The 26,529-nt window shown below is 48.7% G+C and overlaps 1 protein-coding gene and 1 pseudogene across 3 annotated transcripts; both read left to right on the top strand.

The window, feature by feature from the left end:
* Positions 1–480: 480 nt before the first annotated feature.
* B3GNT7 (UDP-GlcNAc:betaGal beta-1,3-N-acetylglucosaminyltransferase 7) lies at positions 481–5,969 on the top strand. Of its 3 annotated transcripts, none has more exons than XM_061148520.1 (2): positions 481–597; positions 3,520–5,969. In XM_061148520.1, the coding sequence occupies exons 1-2, from the start codon at positions 509–511 to the stop codon at positions 4,712–4,714; spliced, it is 1,284 nt and encodes a 427-aa protein (XP_061004503.1). In that variant the 5' UTR covers positions 481–508; the 3' UTR covers positions 4,715–5,969. The 3 variants fall into 3 exon arrangements, with proteins under 3 accessions (XP_061004503.1, XP_061004505.1, XP_061004504.1); XM_061148522.1 differs by lacking the exon at positions 481–597 and adding an exon at positions 1,307–1,381; XM_061148521.1 differs by lacking the exon at positions 481–597 and adding an exon at positions 2,406–2,609.
* A 9,511-nt stretch (positions 5,970–15,480) lies between these two features.
* LOC133060489 (protein arginine N-methyltransferase 1-like) lies at positions 15,481–16,676 on the top strand (annotated as a pseudogene).
* Positions 16,677–26,529: the final 9,853 nt, after the last annotated feature.

The raw sequence follows: 26,529 nt of genomic DNA, 5'->3' as shown, positions 1-26,529 counted from the left end.
CACCTGTAGTGTGGGAGACCTGGGTTCAATTCCCCGGTTGGGAAGATCTCCTGGAGGAGGGAATGGCAACCCACTCCAGTATTCTTGCCTGGAGAATCCCCATGGACAGAGGAGCCTGGAGGGCTACAGTCTGTGGGTTCGCAGAGTCGGACAGGACTCAGCGACTAAGCACAGCACTGTAAGCTCAGGGACGGGACTTCAGCGTGGAACAAGACTAGAACAGGCCTGAGCAATAGCAGGGCCCGCGGCGGGTTTTACCTTTTAGGGGGTTCTGGAAATCACCTGGGTGGAATACCCACCACCCGGGACCGACTGGGCCAAGAACACCCCAGGAGTTCTCTGTCTTCATGCAGCCCACTCCCTAGGAGTCGCTGGGTGTGGCATACACAAACAGATTAATAAAGGCTTAGGGACAAAAAGGGGTTTGAAGTGAAATACTAGTGGACAGATGAAAAGGCAGGCTGGGCCAGCAGACAGGCCTTTTGGCGGTGAGGAGGGGTTCTCTGGGATGGGAAGAGCTCCAGAGATGGAGAAGGCCATTGTCCGGGGCAAAGAGAAGGCTTCAGAGCTGCGGCGTGGGCCGCTGTCCCCACTCGGGTAAGTCCCCACTCGGACAGCCCAGCCTCCTCCTGACCTCTGCTTAGGGTTCAGCTCTCTCCGCCCCAGTCCCTCTCCTCTGCAGATCCCACCTTAGATAGCGGGGTGCGGGGGTGGGTGGGGGGCCCTGCCTGGAAGGGGCCAGGGGAGAGAGGGCAGAGGGAAACAGACAGGAGGAAAGGAAGCCCTGTCTCTGCCTCCCCCACCCAGAAAAAGGCCGGACGGGGCTGGAGGGAAATGGCGGGGCCCCCGTGCCCCCGGAGAGATTGGAGGTGGGTGGGGTCCCGGTTCGCAAGCATCCAGAGGGGCCGGCGACCCCGGGGAAGCCCCCCCCCAAGGGGGGGGAAACCCCCGTCCCCGGTGGCGGGAGTGACCTTCGTGGGTTCCGATGTCCCGACTCGGCCACTCACGCTCTGGCCGAATGACCGTGGGCGGTTCCGCGCGCCGCCGGGGCTCGGGTGCCACCTCCGGAAAATGGGTCACTTACCGCCCCGCCGTGCTGCGCCCCGAGGTCGCGGGGATGGAGGGCCGGGGGGGGGTGCCGAAGGGGTTAACGTACCTGGGCCGCCGCCTACCCTGCCGGCCCCTCCTCCGGCCGCGGGGAAGTGGAGAGCCTCGGCGGGGGCGCGGCCGGACCTCCGCCCCCGCCCGCCCCCGCCCGCCCCAGTCCCTGTCCCGTTCCTCGTCCCCGCCCGCCCGCCGTCCCCGAGCCCGCGGCGCCCAGAGCTGCGATCCGCGCGCCCCGCTCCGCCGCCGCCGTGGCCCGGGCCGCCATGTCTCTGTGGTGAGTGGGGCCGTCGGGCCGGGGACCCGGGCTGCGGGCGCGGTGAGGGATGCCGCGGGTCGCGGGGGGCGCGGGCTGGCCTCCGTTTCCCGGGCGCAGCTGGGTTGGCGCGGCGATGGCTGGAGATGCCCGGCCGTGCGCGACGCCTGGGCCGGCCGGTCGGCGACTGGAGGACCGCGGTAGACTCGTGCGCTCAGCCTTCCCCTGTCGCCCGTATGCTCTCTTACGCTCTGGCCCCAAGGCACCCAGAGCTCATTCCTGGACCCGCGGAGTTGGGGACCGCAAGGTCTTGCCGGTAGCTGGGTCCCGTCCCCGATTCCGAGGGCCTCCTGCGTCCTGGGCGACCCCTGTCCTCCACCCTCAACCCCGAGTGGCTCTCCTTCCTCTCCGGGAGCTGGGGCCTCCGGCCTGCCCACCGCTCCCCTTGCACTGGGGCGGGGGTGGGGGGTGGGGGGTGGGGCTTTTTTTCCCCCACAAATGGAGTGGAAACAGCCTGGAGTGAAGGGGCATAGCCTCATGGCCCTCTTTGGGGTGACCCCCTCAATCCAACCCAACAAACCAGGCCAGAGTACTCCCCTGTCCTCCTCCTGGGAGGATGGGGTCTGGGTCACACCCCATCCCAGCACCTGAGATGACCCAGCCTCCCTCCAACTCTATATCTTGGGAGACAATGGGAAAATGTCTCTCCATTGGGCTCTGCATCACTCACCCTGGGTGCCTGCACCTTTCATCAGCCGGTCCTGAGGCCACCCCAGGCTGGACCACCTGGTCCCTGTCTCACCATTTTGCTGCCTGTCTCTCCCATCACCCTGAATCTCCCTTCTTGACACCCTTCTGGCCTGGCCCTGTGAAACCACACTTTCTGGCCTGCCCTTTTCCTGGAGTCCCCAGCTCTGCCTCTCCCCAGAAGAGAACATGGCAGGTGTCCTGAGTCTCCCCAGACTGTGAGCTGAGGAGAGAGAGTCCCTGGGCCCAGGGACTCAGGGCCCAAGGATTCAGAACCCTGGCCCTGCGAGCGCTCCTAGAAAATAACTGATTTCTGCTTCCTAAAGGGGTGTAGTGGGGTTAACTTGGCATGAGGGACCCTGGAGAGTGGGGGTCCAACTGTGCCCCTCTCAAGGCAGCAGAGCTGGGGGAATTCAGCTCTCTTAGTGGGGCTCAGACTGGAGCTACAGGGACAGTGGGCTTGCTAGGAGATGCTCGCCCCATTTTCAGGCTTCTGTCAATGGTGAGAACTGTTCTTTTTTTGTTGGGTCAGATGGATGGGGGGGTGGGAGGGGAGGGACAGGCTTCTTCAGGTGCTAGGTGAGAGCTTTCTCCCCAGTATCCCCTATACTTTTTGAACAGGTGTCATCTCTGCACCTCCCAGTGGTTTACCCCAGTGGTTCACCAGGTTTGCACAAAGCAGACAGGGTGCCTGAGGGAGAGATGGGGAGCAGGGCAGGTCAGCCCCTTGTAGAATCACAGCATTCCCCCAACTCCAAACCCACTCTGTGCCCAGCACTGCAGCTGACACGCCAGTTGCGTGCTATCCTCATTTTGAGAAAGAAAAAAAAATCACAGCTTGGAGAGGTTAAGAGAAATCACAAAACGTCTCCATGTAGCTTGTATTCAGTAAGTGCATGCGTGTGTTAAGTCACTTCAGTCATGTCTGACTGTTTGCGACCCTATGGACTGTAGCTCAGCAGGCTCCTCTGTGCATGAGATTCTCCAGATAAGAATACTGGAGTGGGTTGCCATGCCCTCCACCAGGGGATCTTCCCAACCCAGGGATCAAACCCATGTCTCCTGCGACTCCTGTATTGCAGGTGGATTTTTTTTACCACTGAGCCACTGGGTGGAGGGGTGGGGGGGCAATTTTCCCCATTCATAGCAGGACCAAAATCTGAACTCCAGGAGCCTGAGTCCACAGCGCCTGTACTTAAGCTCTGTGTTATGTGGCTCCCGGGTCCAGGAGGAGGGAGGTCAGGATGGGAGAAGAAGCAAGACCCTCCTCTGACCATTCAGGGGCCCAGGGACTTGAGTCTGTGTACAGGGGCCATCTGCCCATCTGGGACTGCAGCTCTGTACAAGGGGACTGACTCATCCTTTCTTCTCTCTTCTGAAACATCCGCTCCCCACCTCACCCCTACCCCCAGGAAGAGAACCGTCTACAAGAGCGTGTGCCTGTCCCTGGCCTTGCTCGTGGCCGTAACGGTATTCCAGCGCAGTCTGACCCCCAGCCAGTTTCTCCAGGAGCCCCCGCCAGCCTCCCTCAAGCAACAGAAGGCCCAGAAACCCAGCGGACTCCTGGTGAACCCTGACAGCTTCTGGAAGAGCGCGAAGGAGGCGGTCACCCCCACTCCCATGGTTTCACGGAGGCCCCAGGCCTGGGACGTGAACACCACTAACTGCTCGGCCAATATAAACTTGACCCACCAACCCTGGTTCCAGGGCCTGGAGCCACACTTCCAGCAGTTTCTGTCCTATCGCCACTGCCGCTACTTTCCCATGCTGCTCAATCATCCGGAGAAGTGCAGCGGTGATGTGTACTTGCTGGTGGTCGTCAAGTCCATCATTGCGCAGCATGACCGCCGTGAGGCCATCCGCCAGACCTGGGGCCGCGAGCAGGAGTCGGCGGGCAGGGGCCGCGGTGCAGTGCGCACTCTCTTCCTGCTGGGCAAGGCCTCCAAACCGGAGGAGCAGTCCCACTACCAGCAGCTGCTGGCCTACGAGGACCGCATCTACGGGGACATACTGCAGTGGGACTTCCTCGACAGCTTCTTCAACCTGACCCTCAAGGAGATCCACTTCCTCAAGTGGCTTGACATCTACTGCCCTGACGTCCGCTTTGTCTTCAAGGGCGATGACGATGTCTTCGTCAACCCCACCAACCTGCTGGAATTTCTGGCCGACCGGCGGCCCCAGGAGGACCTGTTTGTGGGCGACGTTTTGCATCACGCCCGGCCCATCCGCCGGAAGGATAGCAAGTACTACATCCCCGGGATCTTATACAGTCAGAACAGTTACCCGCCCTATGCAGGTGGAGGGGGCTTCCTTATGGCCAGGGGACTGGCCCAGCGCCTGCACCACAGCTGCGACACCCTGGAGCTTTACCCCATCGACGACGTCTTCCTGGGCATGTGCCTGGAGGTGCTGGGCGTGCGGCCCATGGCCCACGAGGGCTTCAAGACTTTTGGCATCTCCAGGAATCGCAACAGCCGCATGAACAAGGAGCCCTGCTTCTTCCGCTCCATGCTTGTCGTGCACAAGCTGCTGCCCACCGAGCTGCTGGCCATGTGGGAGCTGGTGCATGGCAACCTCACCTGTTCCCGCAAGCTCCAGGTGCTCTGACCTGGCCCGGGCCGTCAGGATTGACGAGGAACATGTGCTCCGGAGTGCCTGCGAGTCGCGAGGCTGCAGCTGCAAGGCCAGGGCACTGCCTCTGGTCCCCTGCAGGGAGGTGGAGGGGTGGGCCTTACGTGCCCCTGGGTGTGGTGGGGTGCGGGTGACCGGGACTAAGGCCCGGCCATGTTCCGAACGGCCCAGACTGGAGACTGGTTCTCTGGCAGCCCTCCCAGCCTGGGTCTGTGGTCTGGCTCCCTCTAACCGGGCGGGAGGCCCTGATGGCCTCTCAAGGAACCCTGTGCTCAGGTACCCCAGGCTCGACCTGCCCTCGACGCGTCCAGGGCTGCCCTCTTGTCTTCACAGAGAGGATCCTCCAGCTTCTGTGAAATGCCTCAGTCTCCCCGCGGCTGCTTGGGCAGCCCTTTCAGGAGAAAGCTCAACCCTGTGCAGGCTCACAGGCCTCCCCCCTTCAACGCCTCTGGGGGTTCCTGGAGACCGAGCCGCAGAAGGCCCTCAGCACCCCCCTGCCCCCCGGGGCCCTGACCCTCCTGGGGTTTGACTGCACAGTCTCTGCTCCCAGGTGGCTTCGCTCCTGGCTGCGTCCGGCGCTGCTCCAGCCGGCTCCCGTCTGTCCGGAAGCCAGAGCAGCGGCTCTGACTACCTCAGTGATCCTCAGAACCTCTGGATGGGCTGCAGCCCCACCTCACCGCACCCCAGCCCCCACTCCCCTGCCCCCAGACGCAGGGCCAGAGAGCCGAGCTCCAGTCCCAGCAGTCCCAGTGCTGCTTCGCAAGGCCTGGCTCCCCCAGTTGGAAACCAGCTGGTCTGACCCTGGAAGGATATGCCTCCATTACTGTGAAGTTTTATTTATGAAGAATTCGGAGGGAGAAGGCGCCAGGCCTCGGAGGGTGGGGGGAGGTGGTGTTCTTCCCTTTCCTTCTTTCAGCAAGACATCACCTGCCTCCGCCACTCTTGTCCCCTCAGCCCCGCCCCCACCCCAGGCACACACCCCCATGCCCATCACAGCTCCCCCCTCAGCCTCCAGAGCCATGCCCACCTGCATGCCTACTTCTCCAGGCCCTGAGCAGACCAGCATTGGCCCCTGTGAAGGGATGGAGTGACTTGATGCCCACCCCACTCGGGTTCAGGGGTTCCTGTGGGATGGCTGCAGAAGATGTCACCTTGCATCAGGGTCAAGTCCCCTGGGAAAAGTGAGGGATTAACTCTTATTTTCTTAATAAAAGGGGACTGGTTTTTTTTTTTTCGCCCTCCCCGGTGTGAAATTTCCTGTCGCCATTTCCATTGGGGAAGACACAGCTTGTTCCTTGTTATTGGCTGGTGGGTACACAAGGACCCTCTGAAGGGCCTCTTGATCTCCAGGAGGAAAGCAGAGGCCACATGGGCCCCTGGTTGGGGGGTGGGGTGCAAGAGAGACCTGCAGCTCAGAGAGCATTTTCTGGTGAGGGCCGGGCCAGAGCTGCCCCTGAGGCTGGGGTGACAGTGAGTGGGGTGGGGTGAGCGCCTGCAGGGGCTAGTGGGCTTCCTGACATTCCTGCAGTCAGCCTCGAGCCTAGATCAGGTTGATAAGAAACACTGAAACAGTGGGGTCCAGTGATGGGGGGACTGCACTGTGCAGGGAACCTTGGCCGAAACTGCTTACCTCCAGGGTGAGGAGGGCAGTCAGCCCCAGGAGGAGGGACACTGGGGTACGGTGGGCAAGCCAGCAGCTCCCTGCCTGTGCTCAATGGGTCAGATGCCCTGAGAGAGTCACTTGCTTATTAATGTCCACGCCAGGCCTCTCCCCCAAATGAGTGAGAGCAAGGGCTGGGTCCTAATATAAGGCACCATCTTCGAATGTTAAGAATGTCACCACCAAGCCGGCCCTTCTGAGTTGGGACCTGGTGACTGCACAGGTGAGGTCTTTTACTCACCGTGTGAGCCTAGGGGCTGCAGACAGCAGGGTGGGGCTCTAGGGTCTCTGCCTTCCCAGAGCTCAGTCCAGCCAGGGCAAGAGCCATGGAGAGACAGCCAGGAGACAGAGGTGGAAGGGCCACTGGTCCCAGCGCACAGGTGGGGGCCCAGAGACAGCATTTGTGCTCAGAAATCACCTGAAGGATTCCGAGCAGGTGTGTGCTGAAGCAGATAGCTGCTCCTCAAGAGTGGGAGGACGGAGTGGTGGGGTGGGGGGAGCTGGGGTGTGAGAAGAGGATCTCAGGGCCTCCTGGGTTGCAGGGGGGTGTTCAGACTTGATCCTGAGAGGCAGGGACCGGGAGTGGGGACCTGGGTGCGCACCCCTGCCTCTAGGCTCGCTCTGTCTCCAGCTGAGCCGCAGGGACTCGGTGGAAACAGCAAGTTTCCAGCATGGGAACGCCCTCAGCCTCAGCCCCAGGGGGACCCTTGTATCTGACCCCGTTTCAGACCTCAGAGGCCCAGGCTGAGCTTGCAGAGAGGGCTGGGAAAGGGGTGGGGCGCCAGCGTTAGCACAGCAGGAGGAAGGGCAGGGAACCCACCTGTGAGGTGGCCAGTGGAATATGACCCCCCAGCACAGGGTGGGGAGCAGGCTTCATCACCAGGCCTGCCAGTGCACCTGCGTCTTGAAGAAGGAGTAGGTGCTTGCCTGTGGTGGAAGGGGAAGGAAGGACAGTCCAGACAGGGGGCCATGCAACAACCCAGGAGTGCAAAAAAAGCAGGACATCGGAGCTGCTGGCTGCCTGGTGTGGACAGTGTTGGAGATGAGGCTGGATGGAGTGTCCTGGTGCTCCCTGCACCACAACATCTTGGCCAAAGGTGCTATTTAAGCTGGTGGCTTGGCCATTCTCGGAGAGTTCCCAGGTATCCTTCATGCATACAGAAGGTATACATATCATTCTGTATGTTTTTCTCTTCTTAACCTGTCTTTTCTCATAGAGAAGGGTCTCCGCCAAGAACCTAGAAGGCCAGAGGGGGAAATTATCTTTCCTCCCCACCAAATCCTACCTCTCCTTTTCGGAGCCCACTCAGTCTTTAATTGTCTGGAAACTCAAGGGCTTCCTTAGTCCCGAGTGTGTGTCCGGGAAAAGTCTGAGCCACCCTCTGCAGCGGTTGCCTCTCATCCCACACGGTGACACCCTCGCACATGGGCCCCCACAGTCCTGTGGACTCTGAGGCACTGTCTTCCTGACAGAGGCTGCAGTGGGGCCCACGATTCATAGACAGAACAATTCTCTTAGTCACCCTCGCTTGTTCTTCTCCAAAGAGCAGAAGAAGCCAGCTAGGGGCGCTGGGTCCTGAGACTCAGTCAGTAACACAGAGTTCGGGAGGACCCTACAAATTCACTCAGGTTCTGTCACTGGGAAGCAATTTTCCAGGGCTGCTGGTAAATTTTAGGTAAATTTTAGTCAGTCCTCAATCAGATCCTGAGGAACAGGTTGGGGGGAAGGGGAAGTGAGTCTCAAACCCTTTCCTCCCCAAAGACCCGGAGCTTCAAAGGCAAGACGCTTCCCCCCTGCTGTCCTGCCTCCAGTCCCGCATTCCTAAGGGGCCTGCAGAAGAGGTAGCTTTGTCAGGCCACAGAAGGTCTGCCAGGCAATGGGTGCTGCTTGGCCACATTTACATAACTAAAGGAGACCACTCAAAGAACTCTACCCTTAACAAAGAAAGCCTGTTCTGGGGAGACTCACTCTGTCCACCTCGGCTGAGAAGGAGCAGGGAGGGAAGCTTCTGTGGAACCAGTTATAGACGAAGACGACGGTCAAGTGAAGAAACGGAGGCTCCCCAGAGTAGGGTCCCACAGCACTTGTGTGACCGAGCACTGTCTGAACTCAGTCTCTGCACCTAACCCCCCACCCTTTTGTCTCCCAGGAACCTCCATGTGTATTTGTGGGGTTTTGCCCGACAGTCCCCAAAGTAGAAAAATGTAGTGTCCCATGAGTGACTGGAAATTGGGTATTTGGGATTTGAGGAAGCCCAGCAGGACTAGCACTGTAGGAAAACTTTATTTCCACATAGTTTTAAAAAAATATTGTGAAGACAAGCTTTCCTGTTTAGTGGAACACTATACATTGTTTAATACACAACCCCCAAGCTGTCTGCTTCTAGCCCAGTTCATGGTCTTGGAGCTCTTCTGCACTTTTTTTAAAATCACAGAAAATAGGGGAGGGATAAATTGGGAGTTTTGGGTTCATATACACACACTACTATATATAAAATAGGTAAACAACAAGCACCTACTATATAGCACAGGAAAGTACATTCAATATCTTGCAATAATCAATAACGGAAAAGAATCTGAAAGAGAAGATTTATAATCAAAACTAAATCACTCGGCTGTACACCTGAAACTAACACAACTTTGTAAATCAACTGTACTTCAATTTTAAATTTTTCTAAAATAAAAAAAATTTTAAGAAATATATTGTAAATATAATTTTTAAAAAAACACAGAAAGGGAGAGACTCCATCAACTTCTCTCCCCACTGTGGAAAAACCAGTTTTGCCTCCGTTAGCAATTCAATTCCTTCATTCCATACAAATCTGTGCTTTTAGACAAGTCTCCTGTGAACCAGTTATAACATCAGCTTACCCTCTTACGAATAAAATAAATCTTTACCTCGTGTTAATGTTCATACCTGTAGGAGTTAGGCGTTTCTTTTTTCTAAAAGCTATCTTTTACCATCTTTTATATTAAAATGACCACAGACTCATTATGGTTTAGAATGTCATTTTTTTGCATATATTTCTGATACCAAACTTGCATCTTGGAATAAATTTTACACCTTCAGGTGAGCCTAGAGCTCAATCCCTTCCGAAGGGGCTCAGCCCCGCTGCTCGTCTGCAAAGCCCTCACTCCCCGCGGAGCTTTGGGGAAAAAAATTGGCGTTCAGGCCCCAACCCAGGCGGGGTACACCCGAACCTCGGAGGCGGGCGCTAGTCTAGGTATTTCAACACCTGCCCCCCCCCCCCCCCCCCTCCTCAGGTGACTCCGGCCGACGCCCGGGCGGGGATTAACTGACACTGCAGAGCAGCAGGTGATGGGTCAGGAATCTGCTCGCGCTTTGTTTTTCTCTGGTGTCGAATCTAACAAGAATGCCCGGAATTCCTGCCCTCGCCCCAGGCAGGACTGAGGGTGCGGGCGCCGGAGAGTGGTCAGCGCAACCCGGAACCCAGAGGCCATCGCTGAACCACCTAGGCTTCGGTGGGGACCATCGCGCTCTGCCGTCGGAGGTGGGGGAGGTCAGGGGAGGGTGGTGGTGGAATCCACAGGATCCCGGGGGCCTGGACTAGAGGTGGAGAGTGCGACATCTAGTGAGACCTACCTGTTGGCCCGCGCCGCGATCGCAGCGAGGCTGGGGGCGCGGGGCGCTGGGCAGACCCCTCTGCGCCGGCTCCGTAGCGGCGGCCCCGGGCAGGGCCCTTGAGAAGATCCAAGGGGCGGAGGGGCCGGAGGGTTGGAGTCATCCGCGGAGCCAGAACCATCCCGGGACAGGGCGGGGAGCGCCCCCAGCCGACCACAGTGGGCATAGTGACAAAGAGGAGGGCGATTAGAGCTGTTACGTGAAATCGGTTAGCTTGAAATCCTTGTACCCCAAGTTATCCGCTTGTATCCCTAAGGGCATGTATGCCTCTGAAATACCAGAAATCTCCACGCCAGACTATTTAATAGGAATTCTTTCCTTGTAATGGGCTTCCCTGATAGCTAAATTGGTAAAGAATCCGCCTGCAATGCAGGAAACCCCAGTTCAATTCTTGGGTGGGAAAGATCCCCTGGAGAAGGCATAGACTACCCAGTCCAGTATTCTTGGGCTTCGCTTGTGGCTCAGCTGATAAAGAATCCGCCTGAAAAAAAAAAAAAAAAAAAGAATCCGCCTGCAATGTGGAAGACCGCGGTTCCATCCGTGGTTTGGGAAGATCCCCTGGAGAAGGGAAAGGCTACCCACTTCAGTATTCTGGCCTTGAGAATTCCATGGGGTCGCAAAGAGTCAGACAGGACTGAGCGACTTTCACTTTCAATGGAACTCCAGGGATTTTATTCTCTTCTTTCTGCTTATTTGTCTAAAGAAGGTTTTGTACCATGAGCGGTTACCACTTAGTTGAGGGATAAAGTTTAGAAACGTAGACAAGGTATTAAAAAGTGGAGACGTCACTTTGCCGGCAAAGGTCAGTATAGTCAAACCTATGGTTTTTCCAGTAGTTATGTAGAGATGTGAGAGTTGGACCATAAAGAAGGTTGAGCGCCAAAGAATTGATGCTTTTGAGCTGTAGTGCAGGAGAAAACTCTTGAGAGTCCCTTGGACAGCAAGAAGATCAAACCAGTCAATCCTAAAGGAAATCAATTCTGAATATTCATTGGAAAGACTGATGCTGAAGCTGAAGCTGCAATACTTTGGCCACCTGATGTGAAGAACTGACTCACTGAAAAAGACTCTGATGCTGGGAAAGATTGAAGGCAGAATGAGGAGGCTACAGAGGATGAGATGGTTGGATGGTATCGTCAACTCAATGGACATGAGTTTGAGCAAACTCTGGGAAATGGTGAAGGACAGGGAAGCCTGGCATGCTGCAGTTCATGGGATCTCAAAGAGTCAGACATGACTTAGTGACTACACAACAAAAAGTTTAGAAGATAGATGTGGGCCAATATTCAGACAGAACGGGTGCCCTTGGAGGAGTGAAAGTGGCTTTGAGGCCCTCAGGGGGTTTCTTCCAGAAAAAGGAGGAATGATTCTTGTTTTACCCACCAAGGAGAGCAGTACAGTCTCTTGACAGAAATCACTTTGGCTGGCCCACCCTCAGGGGCCCTCTGAGGTCAGAGGAAGGAAATCTTAGAATCTGAAAACAATCCACTGTCCTTGTAAGTGTTTACTGTGTAAGCACTCCTACACAAACAACGCAAGAATCCATTTGTTATAAAAGCTAATATATAACCAACATAATATTGTAAAGCAATTATCCTCCAATTAAAAATAAATATGTATATTTTAAAAAGCTAATGTATAGCCAGCATTGCTTAGGGTAAGTTTGATTGCAAATGGCATAAAATTCAGCTCAGGCTTTTTGAAACTTTAAAAGGGATTACTGGCTTGCATGAGTGAAAGGTCAAGGGCTTAAGTGATGGATTGAGATCCACATTCGGGTAGCTAGTTTGCAAAAGCTGCACATTGACCACCACACTGACCCCAGGCAGATAGCCTGAAAAACTTTGAGGCAGGTCTGGAAACAGCTGACCATCCATCATTGCTGCCTGTGGTTAGCTAGTACCAGCTGCTGGCTAAAAGGCCAGACTCGAATCAGGCAGCCCAAGACACCCAAACCTAGTCAAACTTTTCTTGCTAGATTTGTTTTATGTAATTTGAACCAATGTTCTTTGGCACTTAAAAAATAGAGGTTATTGATAAAAATGTATCTTTTATAGTGAAGACTTATGAGCCATTGTTGATCACAGGACACTCATCCCCCAAAGATATCCTACCTGCTCCCAGGAACTTTCACATTGATGAGGTGTCATTCTTACAATTACAGTGCATTATGTGTTTCCCTTGACCTCTTGCATGCATGCTCAGTCGCTCAGTCATGTCTGACTCTTTGGGACCCCATGGACTGTATCCTGCCAGGCTCCTCTATCCACGGAATTTTCCAGGCAAGACTACTGGAGCAGGTTGCCATGTTCTCCTCCAGGTGATCTCTCCGATACAGGGCTTGAAACCAAGTCTCTTGTGTCTCCTGCATTGGCAGACAGATTCTTTATATTGCCCAACCTGGGAAGCCCATTATACGTTACAGTTGACCTTAAAATAGGGAGGTTATCTGGGTGGGCCTGATTGAATCCCAGAAGCCCTTAGAAGTGGAGAGTTTTCTCCTGCCAGCTGAAGAAGTCAGAGAGATTCAAAGCAGAAAACAATTCCATATACAATATGGAATTGAAGATGAAGGTTGGCCAAGTGATAAAGAGTGAGAGAAGCTTCTATTAATAGAAGCTGAGAGCAAGCCTTGGTTGGCAGCCAGCAAGGAAGTGGGACTGAAACAAAGATTCGTATCAAACTCTATACAACACTCAAGTCAGCACATAAGTCCTTTCTGCTCCTGAAACTTTTACCGCATATGTATATTAGGAAGAAAATATCAAGGGTCCCTCAAAGTGGAAATTGAGCAGACCTAACTCTGTGTGCATGAGACAGTAAATCAGAAATTACCCACAAATGTAAACCAAATGACAAGAACAATGACAACAATCCTAGCCTCTTTCTTAAATAACTGTGCATCAAAGAGAAAGTGAAAGCTACAGATGCAGATTGTTTTGAAATCAAGAATACCACATCATTATATTTATGTTGATAACACCAATTTGCATCATTATGACTTCAGAGGTGTCAGATGTTAGACCTTGGGCCTAAAGCAGTTGAATATTGTGAAATTTAACAACTTTCAATGCATTCATTATCTATGAAAACAATAATACAAATAATCGAACTCATATTTCTACTCAAAATTTCAGGGAAAGAACTTTAAAACAGACTAAAGCTGGAGTTCATAACATTGTACAGGAGACAGGGAGCAAGACCATCTCCAAGGAAAAGAAATGCAAAAAAGCAAAATGGTTGTCTGAGGAGGCCTTAGAAATAGCTGTGAAAAGAAGAGAAGCGAAAGGCAAAGGAGAAAAGGAAAGATATACCCGTTTGAATGCAGAGTTCCAAAGAATAGCAAGGAGAGATAAGAAAGCCTTCCTCGGCAATCAATGCAAAGAAATAGAGGAAAACAATAGGATGGGAAAGACTAGAGATCTCTTCAAGAAAATTAGAGATACCAAGGGAAATTTTCATGCAAAGATGGGCTCAATAAAGGACAGAAATGGAATGGACCTAACAGAAGCAGAAGATATTAAGAAGAGGTGGCAAGAATACACAGAAGAACTGTACAAAAAAGATCTTCACAACCCAGATAATCACGAAGGTGTGATCACTCACACTCACCTAGAGCCAGACATCCTGTAATGTGAAGTCAGGTGGGCCTTAGGAAGTATCGCTACGAACAAAGCTAGTGGAGGTGATGGAATTCCAGTTGAGCTATTTCAGATCCTAAAAGATGATGCTGTGAAAGTGCTGCACTCAATATGTCAGCAAATTTGGAAAACTCAGCAGTGGCCACAGGACTGGGAAAGGTCAGTTTTCATTCCAATCCCAAAGAAAGGCAATGCCGAAGAATGCTCAAACTACTCCACAATTGCACTCATCTCACATGCTAGTAAAGTAGTGCTCAAAATTCTCCAAGCCAGACTTCAGCAATACGTGAATTTTGAGATGTTCAAGCTGGTTTTAGAAAAGGCAGAGGAACCAGAGATCAAATTGCCAACATCTGCTGGATCATCGAAAACGCAAGAGTTCCAGGAAAACATCTATTTCTGCTTTATTGATTATGCCAAAGCCTTTAACTGTGTGGATCACAATAAACTGTGGAAAATTCTGAAAGAGATGGGAATACCAGACCACCTGACCTGCCTCTTGAGAAACCTGTATGCAGGTCAGGAAGCAACAGTTAGAACTGGACATGGAACAACAGACTGGTTCCAAATAGGAAAAGGAGTACATCAAGGCTGTATATTGTCACCCTGCTTATTTAATTTATATGCAGAGTAGATCATGAGAAATGCTGGGCTGAAGGAAGCACAAGCTGGAATAAAGATTTCCGGGAGAAATATCAATAACCTCAGATATGCAGATGACACCACCCTTATGGTAGAAAGTGAAGAAGAACTAAAGAGCCTCTTGATGAAAATGAAAGAGGAGAGTGAAAAAGTTGGCTTAAAGCTCAGCATTCAGAAAACTAAGATCGTGGCATCTGGTGCCATCACTTCATGGCAAATAGATGGGGAAACAGTGGCTGACTTTATTTTTCTGGGCTCCAAAATCACTGCAGATGGTGATTGAAGCCATGAAATTAAAAGACGCTTACTCCTTGGAAGGAAAGTTATGACCAACCTAGACGGCATATTAAAAAGCAGAGACATTACTCTGTCAACAAAGATCTGTCTAGTCAAGGCTGTGGTTTTTCCAGTGGTCATGTATGGATGTCATGTATGGATGTGAGAGTTGGACTGTAAAGAAGGCTGAGCACCGAAAAATTGATGCTTTTGGACTGTGGTGTTGGAGAAGACTCTTGAGAGTCCCTTGGACTGCACGGAGATCAAACCAGTCCATCCTAAAAGAGATCAGTCCTGAATGTTTATTGGAAAGACTGATGTTGAAGCTGAAACTCCAATACTTTGGCCACCTGATGCAAAGAGCTGACTCATTTGAAAAGACCCTGATGCTGGGAAAGATTGAAGGCAGGAGAAGAAAGGGACAACAGAGGATGAGATGGTTGGATGGCATCACTGAGTAATGGACATGGGTTTGGGTGGACTCCAGGGGTTGGTGATGGACAGGGAGGCCTAGCGTGCTGCAGTTCATGGGGGTCACAAAGAGTTGGACACGACTGAACAACTGAACTGAACTGAAAGTTGGAGTCCCTAGTGGCCTAATGGTTAAGATAGGGTGCTCTCACCACCATGGCCTGGGTTCAATCCCTAATCAGGGAGCATCCTGTAAGCCATGTGGTGTGGCCATAAATAAGTAAAACAGACTAAAGCCAAGCCAGTAAAAAGGAAAGAATAAAGACATAATAAAGATGAAAGCTGAATTGATGAATTTGAAAGCAGTAGAACTGAAAAGAATCCAAAAATTGTTTCTTAAGAAAAAAATTAATAAATCGAAAGGGGGGAGGGGTCTCAGCAGCCAGAGGAAGAGTAGGCACAGCTGAAGATGGTGGCAGCCACAGCCTCGAACTGCATCCTGGAGAATTTTGTAGCCACCTTGGCTAATGGGATGAGCCTCCAGCTGCCTCTTGAAGAAGTAACCCCCCCCACTTTTGTCCTTCCCTGTGTCTGCCCCCACTTCTGCCTTCCCCTTCCCTCCCCTCCCCAGCTGTGAGCTTAGCTAGAGACTGGGACAGAGAGACTGGAGAGGTGGTCTCCTGTGGCCAGACTGAAAGCAGCCCAATGCTGAGGACATGATGTCCAAAGATTGCTACTTTGATTACTATGCTCACTCCGGCATCCATGAGGAAGTGCTGAAAGATGAGGTCCGCAAATTCATGTACCGCAACTCCGTGTTTCATGGCCGGCACCTTTTCAAAGACAAGATGGTGCTGGATGTTGGCTCAGGCACAAGGATCCTCTGCACATTTACTGCCAAGACCAGGGCCCGCAGGGTCATTGGGATCGAGTGTTTCAGTAGCTCTGATTACAGGATGAAGATTATGGAAGCCAAAAAGTTAGACCACATGGTGACTATCATCAAGGGGGAGGTGGAGGAGGTGGACATCATCGCCATAGATGGACTACTGCCTCTCCTATGAGTGATGCTCAACACCACGGTCTACACCCGAGACAAGTGGCTGGTGCCCAATGGCCTCATCTTCCTAGACCGAGTCACGCTGGTATGTAAGAGCCATTGAGGACCAGCAGTACGAAGACTACATGATCCACTGGTGGGAGAATGTGTGCAGCTTTGACGTCTTGCATCAAAGATGTGGCCATCAAGGAGCCTCTGGTGGACATGGTAGACCCCAAGCAGCTGGTCACCAACCTGCCTCATAAAGGAAGTGGACATATCTACATGGTCAAGTTGGAAGACTTGACCTTCACTTCCCCCTTCTGCCTGCAAGTGAAGCCAAACGGCTGCATGCATGCACTGGTGGTCAACTTAAATGGCGAGTTCACCTGCTGCCACAAAAGGACTGGCTTCTGCACAGCCCTGAGTCCCCATCCCCTCACTGGAAGCAGACGGTGTTCTACATGGAGGACTATCTAACAGTGAAGACAGGCGAGGAGATCTCTGGCACCATTGGCATGCGACCCAATGCCAAGAACAACCGTGACCTGGACTTCACCACTGACCTAGACTTCAAGAACCATCTGTGTGAACTCTCCTGCTCCACTGACTACCGGATGCACTAAGGCGGTGCCTGGGTTCTCCCATCCCAGCCAGGCTGGTCCTGCAAAGGGCCCAGGGGCTGCAGCGTTCTTAGGTGGTTTCAGGGCTCCCTCCTCCCCTCACTCCCTCCCACAGAAGGGGGTTTTATGCGCCGGGATGTGGAGGGCACATCGTGACTGTGTTTTTCATTACTTATGTTTTTATATGGTTGCATTTATGCCAATAAATTCTCAGCTGGGATGGCAAAAAAAAATAAATCAAAACTATAGTGTGATACCACCTCACACCTATCAGAATGGCTCTTATTAAAAAAAAAAGAAGACAACAAATAACAAGTGTTGGGGAGGATGTGGAGAGGAGGGAACTCTTGTGCACTGTTTATGGGAATGTAAATTGAGGCAGCCACTATGAAAAATAGTATAGAGGTTTCTCAAAAAATTACAAATAGAACTACCATATGATCCAGCAATTCCACTTCTGGGTATTTTCCCAAAGAAACCAATAATACTAATTTGGAAAGATATATGTGCCCCTATGTACACTGCAACATTATTTACTATAGCCAAGATGTGGAAGCAACCTAAGTGTCCATCGATAGGTGAAATGAGTGGATAAAGAAGATGTGGTGTGTATACACACACATGTACACACACACAAACACACACATAGTAGAATGTTACTCAACCATAAATAAGAATGAAAGTTTGCCCTTTGCAACAACATGGATGGACCTAGAGGGTATTATGATAGTGAAATAAGACAGACAGAGAAAGGCAAATACTGTATGATTTCGCTTATCTATGGAATCTTAAAAAACAAAACAAATTAATAAACATAACAAAACAGAACAAACTCACTGATACAGAGAACAAACTGGTGGCTGCCCGAAGGAGGGGGTTGAGGGGAGGAAAGAATCAAATGAAAAAAACTAAGAGGTGCAAACTTCCAGTTACAATATGCACCCAAATCATGGGGAGAAATGTACAGCATGGGGAATAGAGTCAATAATCTCGTAATATATTTGTATAATGACAGAAGCTTCCTAGATATATCGATCATGTATAGCAATCACTTTGTAATGTATACAAACATTGAATCACTATGTTGTGTACCTGGAACTAACATAGTGTTGTAGGTTAATTATACTTCAATAAAATAAATAAAGGGATAAAATAAAGTATTGAAATAGCTAGACCATTGCCGAATTTATTAAAAGACAAATATAATTAACAAGTTCATGTAGTTAATGAAGATTAAAATGTAAAATTAGGACTTCTGTGGTGGTCCAGTAAGGCTAAGACTCTGTACTCCTAATGCAGGGGGCCCAGGTTCAACCCCTGGTCAGGGAACTAGATACTACATGTCACAACAAAGATCAAAGATCTTGCATGCTGCAACTAAGTCCTGGTGCAGCCAAATAAATTAACTAAATACCTAAATATTTTAAAAATAATAAAATGTAAAATTATAAAAGAATGCTGGGAGTGGAAGTGGTAGGAGGGAGAGGAGGAAGAGGCGCTGTCTCATTTAACTGAGATGCAATCTCCCCTTCTCATACTGTGTTCTCTTACTAGGAGGGTGGATACTGAAGTAGAGTTCCTTGGGGGAATATGTTTCTTTCAATTTTGCCACAAAGCATTCTCCTATTCAGGTTGCAGTCACTGGTAACTGACAGAAACTCTACTCCAAAATAGCTCAGGAAAAAAGAAGTTTTAGTAGATAAAAACAAATCTCTAGGGCTTTAGGTATGGCTGGGTCCAGGTGCTTAACAGATGATTGCTCTTCACCGGTTAGCTCTTCTTCACTCTGAGTTGACTTGATTCTCTAAAAGGATTTCTCCAGATGGAAGGAAAAAGTGGTCTTAGGCTGCTTTAGATGTAGGTGGTCTTTACAGCTCACTCCTAAAAGGAAAAAAAAAAAGAGAAAGAGAGAGTGTGTGTGTCTTTTCTGATATTTCTGGCAAATACTCAATAATTAGGTTTGATTGTGTCTTATGTCCAAGCTAGACCCAGTGTCTACAGTGAGAAGAATGGAATTCTCTAATTAGGACATCATTGAGACCAGGGATTGGGTTAGTCCTACTTGATCCACATGACGTGAGCAGGATTACAATGAAAGAGGACTGAGAATTCCTTGGTGGTCCAGTGGTTAGGACTCCGTACTTTCACTAGTGAGGGTGTGGTTGAGAAGCTAAGATCACACACACACACACACACACACACACACACACACACACACACAAATGGAAGACAGCAGTGAGGGGATGGTGTGTTCCCCAAAAGAAAAGGTTATTAGGAGATAAAAATTATGGATTCAAAAAAAAAAAAAAATTATGGATTCAGTCTACAAAACCTCAGGTGGGATGGATGAAGTTGACCCTCACATTCTGCTCAAGAGCTGGTGCTTCCTATGCTGGAGTCCCTAGATAAGCCTTCATCCTCCATCAAACCCCTTCCTTACAAGATTTTTTCTACCTGGGTGCTGTTGATCCTTCTTGCAATCTGGCTTCCATTCCCTGCCCAACAAAATCCATCAGAATTGTTCTTTTGTGGCAGATCCCCCAATTTAAATAAAGTTCCCATCACTTTCCATGGGGCTTTCAAGTCTGAGCAAATCTGGAATAGTGGCTTTAAACCCATATTTGAAGTGAAGGAAAGAGGAATCCAAGACAGAAGAGAGGAAGCAGGAATTTCTACTTTCTTTTCTATCACGGGTTCAGGTCTGCTTTTCAGAACTGAACTTGTGAAAGTTACCTATTGCTGCATAACAAATTATACCAAAACTTAACAGTTGTACCTAAACAACCTTTTTGAAGGTCAATTTGAAAAAATATATTGGACTTTCTCCCAATGGTCCAGCGGTTGAGAATAGCCTGCCACTGCAGCGGGCCCTAGTTCAATCCCTGGTCCAGGAAGATTCCACATGCTGGAGAGCAACTAAGCTCGTGCACCACAGCTGCTTAGCCTGTGTTCCAGAGCCCATGTTCCACAACAAGAGAAGCCCCCACAATGAGATGCCCACACACCGCAATTAGAAAGTAGCTCCCACTCGCCACAACTAGAGAAAGCCCATGAGCAGCAATGAAGACCCAGTGGAGTCAAAAATAAATAAATTTATGTTTTATAAAAATTAAAACATATATTGACAGTTTCTTTCAAAATTAAATATGAATCTATGACTCAGTCACTTCGACACTGAGTATTTACCCAAGAAAAGGCATGTTTCTACCTAAAACCTGTACACAAATATTCATGGAGCTTTATTTGTAATAATCCAAAACTGGAAACTGGACTTCCCTGGTGGTGCAGTAGATAAGAATCCACATGCCAGTGTAGGGGACATGGGTTCAATCCCTGATCAGGGAATATTCCATGTGCTGTGGAGCATCTAAGCCCATGTGCCATAGCTTCTGAGCCTGTGCTCTAGGGCCCTGCTCTAGGGCCCTTGAACCACAACTTCTGAGCCTGTATGCTGCAACTACTGAAGCCCGCAGGCCTAGAACCTGTGCTATACAACAAGAGAAGCCACCATACTGAGAAGCCCACACACTTCAAGAAGAGTAGTCCCCACTCACGACAACTAGAGAAAGCCTGCACTCAGCAAGGGGGACCCAGTGCAACCAAAACTAATAATAAAAAATAAAAACCAAAAACTAACCTGGTGTCCATCAACCAATGAATGGATAAACAAACCATGGGATATGCATGCCATGAAATGCTACTGAGAAATAAAAAGGATACTCATACACAAAAGAATCAAAAGATGCAATTCAACACTGCACAGGGGTGCTGATCATCTCAATATATAATGAAAAGATTCAATAGCCAGTATGGAATTGAATATTTATTGATATATGTAAGGGAAATTATTTTACAGCCATTTTCAATCATTAATGGATATACGGGATTTCATTGAATGGCAAACCCTCATTCAGTATGTCTGGTTATAAACCTGAGAGCCTGAAGTTCTACTAAAGTCTCTAGTGATGCTGAGCTGCCAATCTAAGTGTGATTTGTAGATCACCAGCTTCAGCATCCCTAGATGGATGTATTGTAATTGGAAAATCAAGGAAAGGAATCAAGTGTTTATTTCACCTATTCTGTATGAATTGTACCTCAAGATAACCAAACAGTTTATAAGGAAGTTATTTATAGAAGACTTCCTGCTTTTAAATGAGGCAAGAATGCTAGAATTAGATTATCACCATTTCCTAATGCCCCATGAAATAAAAGATCTAACTACAGCTGCTTAAACTAGTGAGGAAAAGCTAATGGGAAGCTTGTGATGAATAGATGAAGCTGGCAAGAACTGAACCCACTGATCAACTGTAACATCATAAGAGAGGCAGCCAGAGATTATAGTCTCCCACCCTACCCACCCCCATGCTCCCCATGTGAGGCAATAAGAAATATTGACTGGAATACCACTCAGGTACCACCCCCAAGACTTTGGCAGGCATTCCACCAGCTGCCAGAGGGGTGTTCCTGCCTGTTGCTGACACTTGGGGTCCCCCCAGGGGTTAACCACAGTTTATTCTCCTGTCCTAAAGACACCCACTCAAGGGCACAAGAGCCCCACCCCTGGCCTCCAACCAGAACAATTCTGAAGGATTGTCCCAGCTCCTGAGCTCCCTGTGGTCAGCTGAGACCTTGGTTTCCACCGCATCACAGGCCAATTACTCCTTCTGCCCCATTCCACCTCCCTCACTCCCCTAGGCCTCGATTCTGAGAGCCCTCCCCAGTAAAAACTTCCTTTGGCAAATCTCTCAGAGTCTAGGATCCCAGCAACACGCCCTATGGCACCACCCTGACATATACTTGCCAAAAAACTGAGCCTCTATCTGATCAATTCTCTAGAAATACTAGGGGACACAGGAACATGACAAACACCACCACAAGACTATTTGCCCAGCAAAACCAAGACTATGTAATCCTTGCAGGGCAAATTACCCAGTGCCTTCAATGAACAGACAACAAGAAAACTGAAAAGAGGGAAAGAGAATTTATAGACTGAAGGAGACTTCAGAGCCACGTGTGGCTCTTCCTTGAATGCAGATTTGAATAAATCAAATGAAAAAAAAAACAAGATAATCAGGAAAATAACACTGACAAAATATTTTATGTTATTAAGGAACTGATGTTTAAATTTTAAGATGTGATAATGGCATTACAATTTTCATACTTAACTTTTTTTAAGTATTTATTTATTTATTTGGCTGCATCAGGTCTTAGATGTGACATGTGGGATCTAGTTCCCTGACCAGGGATTGAACCCAGGACCCCTGCATTGGGAGCTCAGAGTCTTAGACATTGGACCATCAGGGAAGTCCCTTCTATAAGTTTTAGTTCTAGGTTTTTATTTAGGTGTAATGATCCACTTTGAGGGGTTTGTTTGTTTTTTTTAAGTGATTCGAGGTATGAATCTAAGTATAATTTTTCTAAATCATTATTTTTATGGCCTCTCCAAGAAGAAAAATTCAATTAACTGAAATTTCAATGATTGATTTCAATTTAAACTTAATTTTTTCCTAATGAAAAAAATTAAATACTAAGGAATAAGATTTTTTCAGGTAGGGTTGAGCTATGGAGGGCCACAAGCCATTGTTAATAGGTAAGTTTTTTCACTCCCCTAATAAGAACCCATTTCTGCCTCCTATAAGCAATACCACCTCCCCTGAGAATGCATGATCCAGGTTGAATTTTTAATTTTTCAGTTTTGGGGCTTTTACACCTGGATGTCAATTGTCTCAGTACTGTTTGTTGAAAGATTATGCTTTCTCCACCAAATGCTTTTCATTTGTATGGAAAATTAATTGACCATATGTATGGGATATTGAAGCTGAAACTCCAGTACTTTGGCCACCTCATGCGAAGAGTTGACTCATTGGAAAAGACCCTGATGCTGGGAGGGATTGGGGGCAGGAGGAGAAGGGGACGATAGAGGATGAGGTGGCTGGATGGCATCACTGACTCGATGGACATGAGTTTGAGTGGACTCTGGGAGTTGGTGATGGACAGGGAGCCCTGGCACGCTGCGATTCATGGGGTCGCAAAGAGTCGGACATGACTGAGTGGCTGAACTGAACTGATGGGAGTCTATTTTTGGACTTTACTCTTTTGATGCATTTGTGTATCTTTACACCAGTATATATTATCTTGACTTCTGTAGTTTTATGATATCAGGTAATATAAATCCTTGAACTTCATTGCTTTTTTTCCCAAAGTTGCTTTGGTTTTTCTGAGTTATTTGCATTTCCATATAAACATTAGAATCAGCTCGCCAATTTCCATGGAAAAACCTACTGAGATTTTCATTGGGATTATACTGCATGTGTACATCAGTTTGGGGGAGAATTAACATCTTAATAATATTGAGCCATCTGATCCATCTATGAATACTATATAAATTTATGTGCATGCATATATCCATTTAAGTTCTCTCAGCAATTTTTTTAGTATAGGTCTTACAAATCTTTTGTCAAATTAATATTTAAGCATTTTTAAATCTTTGATGCTATTGTAAATGGGATGGGGTTTTTTTGACAAGGCTTTTAAAATTTTAATTTTGATTGTTGGTAATATATAGAAAGACAACCACAAAAATTGTGACGAATATCCTGATAAATATGAGAGGTGTATGAAGAAACACAAAAATGTTTTCTTTGTGGTACAGAATATTTAAACAGCATGTGTTTCAAACTAGAAGTTTAAATATTAATGTTTAGCACTTTTTTTTGACTGCACAACATGTGGGATCTTAGTTCTCCTTTCAGGGATTGAACCTATGCCCTTGGCAGTGAAAGTACAGAGTCCTAACCCCTGGATCACCAGAGAATTCCCTAATGTTTAACATTTAACACAACTCCATCCAAAATTCTTTTCCTTTTTTTTTTCAGAATTTGACAAAGCTTTTAAAAGTCATCTGAAAGAGTAAACAAGGCTGTAAAGAACATTTGAAAGAAAAGAAACTAGCTTTGCCAGATTGAAAACCCATTACAGATTAGCTACTACAGCAGTTAATATCATCTGGTACAAGAATACATTGGGCAGATTAATGATACTTAATAGCTCAAAAGTTGACCCTGGGACAGTCAAGATTGTCATCTATAACAAAGCAGAGATTTTATTAAGGACAAATTGTTCTTTTAATAAATGGCTCGAGGACACATAATAATTTGCACGATAACAAAGAGAACATATAATAAAGTTCAGAGGATTAAAGGACAAAAAGTTAAAGATAATATTGATGTCACAAAAGCAGCGGGAACCGTCCTGAACACGTCATTGTTTTCTGCATAAAGCAATGGAGAAAGTTACAAAGCAATACACTAGATAGAAGAGTATTCATCTTTCAGTCTTTTGTGCTGCTGAAGCCTGTGGGCACTGGATAGGGAAGTGATGTGTATATAGTCAGGGCTAGCTAGTGAGGGGCAGAAAACTCTGAGGAATCAGAGGTGAGAGAGGTCAAGGGTAGGATAGGAAGGGAAACTTGCCTGTGCCTCCCGCCCCCAGGCTTGTGAGGCCAGGCCCTTCTTCCTGATATCAGGCTGGAGACTCAGAGTCCTTCCAGCCACACAGTGACCCCACGACTCTTGGCCCAGGTGAGCAATTTAACACGGGAAACCAGATGGTCAGAAAAATAAAGGATAAATAATAACCAAACTATACAAGTGTTGAAAATATTAAAGGACATGCAAGATTCAACGAAAGAAAATGTAAAAGTGAAATAATAAAGTAATTGGATAGCCAAGAAAAAAGATAAGCCAATTTAAAAGAAAAAACTCAGGGGAGTTCCTTGGCGGTCTGGTGGTGGTGGTTCAGTCACCAAGTCATGTCTGACGCTTGCGACCCCATGGACTGTACCCCTCCAGGCTCCTCTGTCCATAGAATTTTCCAGGCAAGAATACCGAAGTGGGTTGCCATTTCCTTCCTCAGGGGGATCGTCCCAACTCAGGAATCAAACTCAGGTTTCCTGCATTGCTAGCGGATTCTTTACCGACTGAGCCACTTGGTGGACTAGAGGTTAGGGTTCAGTGCCTTCATTACCATGGTCGGAGTTCAATTCCAGGTGGGGGGACTGGAATCCCGTAAGCTGCACGGTGTGACCCAATAAGAAGAAGAAAAGAAAAACTCAGAATGATAGGTGTGCTAGACAGGTATGTCTAAACCTGAGACAGCAAAACCATTTCTAGACATTTTTTCAAAATGAAGAAACAAAAGAAAAAAACCCAGGAAGAAGCAAGCCAAGAGTATGAACCTGTAGAAGGACACTCAGGCTGAGGGCCTGAGGTAGAGGGCAGGCCCTGGACCTCAACACCCCTGCCGCTGGCCAGGCACTCCTGCCCCAGAGACCAGCAGCCGCTGTATTGTGTATTGTGTATTGGCAGCACAGAGTCTTAGCCACTGGACCACCAAAGAAACCCCCTATTTTTTAACTATTTTACATGAATATGGATGTAACACATCACACAAAAATCACAAAAGAGAATACAGTGATGAAAAGTTCTTCTCCCTCCCTTGGCCCCTCGCCACCCCCCACCCCCAACACATTCCCATCTGCCCAGGCCTCCACTGCCACCTGGCTCTAGGGAGGCTTTTCAAGGTAATTTATGCAAACACATATGGAACTCTCACCCTCTTTTATCTTTTACACAAACTGAAGCACATGAGGCTCGCCACATTTTGCTTTCCCACTTAAAAGTGAACCTGAAAGATCATTCCACATCACCAGTCCAGGTAGAGTTGTCACAGTGCATTTGCAATGGCTCAGTGTTCCATTCTGTGAATGAGCCCTGATGAGGAACGTGCTAGATCAATCACTGTAATATAGCACCATCTCTGTCCCCTTGTATATCTCCTCTGCATTCCCAGAATCCCTTTCCAGTATGTTCTAGGGTGGATTCTGCCCAGGAGGGGCACCGTCACCAGATTCCAAAGGCTGAAGGAAGTAGGAGCCATTGCTCTCTACAAGTCACTATGGGTAAGCAGCAAAAATCATTGCTGGGGTCTTTCTTGGCTTCTGGGGCCCCCTTGCAAGACCCTCACTTCAGTGCTATGGGCAACTGAGATCCTTGGTACCAGCTTCCAAAGGCTCCCAGTGTCCTCCTGGGGAACTCCTGCTTTGGTTCTGCTGGACCTGGGATCACAGGTGGCACTTCCCTGCCACCCCCTCACTTCCATTGTCTTTCTGTTCTTTCCTCCGCCAGCCCCTCCAGTGCTGCTCCAAGTCTCCACTTCCCTGTATTAACCTCTCTCTACTCTAAATACCTAGAGTGGCTTCTGTCTTCCTGATTAAGCCTTGAATGATACAAACAGGGCTGCTTGCATACCCTTGTGTGTGCTCATGAACCCACGGGCCTCTCTAACTGGTGCATAAATTCCTACGAGTAAAATTTCCACGTCAATTTAAATTTTGGTGGTGTATTATTCAGCTAGTGCTGCCATAACTAAGTACCACAGACCGAGTGGCTTCAGCAACGGAAATTTATGTCCTCACAGTCTGGAGGCCCAGGGTCTGAGATCAAGGTGTCTGCAGGCGTGGTTTCTTCTGAGGCTTCATAGATGACCGTCTTCTTCCTGTGTCTTTACGTGTATGTGTGCATGTCCACATTTCCTCTTCTTATAAGGACACCAGTCATAGAGGATAGAGTCCACCCTAATGACCTCATTTTAATGTTATTACCTTCCTAAAGACCCTCTCTTCAAATACACTCATGTTCTGAAGTACTGGAGTTAGGATTTCAAACATATGAATTTGTGGGGGGACCCACAATTCAGCCCATAAAAGAAAGCTGTTACCAACTCGTTTTCTCCCCAGAATCTACCAATCTACATGCCTTACATCAACGCACAAGGGAGCCCAGTCTCCATACACTTG

Source organism: Dama dama, chromosome 8 (genome assembly GCF_033118175.1).
Source record: "Dama dama isolate Ldn47 chromosome 8, ASM3311817v1, whole genome shotgun sequence".
NCBI lineage: Eukaryota > Metazoa > Chordata > Mammalia > Artiodactyla > Cervidae > Dama > Dama dama.
The sequence above is the reverse complement of the archived record's forward strand: the minus strand, read 5'-3'. Positions and strand labels throughout refer to the sequence as shown.

Excerpts from the sequence above, each read along its gene's own strand:
- B3GNT7 (XM_061148520.1), top strand. The coding sequence starts at position 509 with ATGGGAAGAGCTCCAGAGATGGAGAAGGCCATTGTCCGGGGCAAAGAG. Across the intron at positions 598-3,519 it reads GGGCCGCTGTCCCCACTCGG|GAAGAGAACCGTCTACAAGA; the intron begins GTAAGTCCCCAC and ends CCCTACCCCCAG.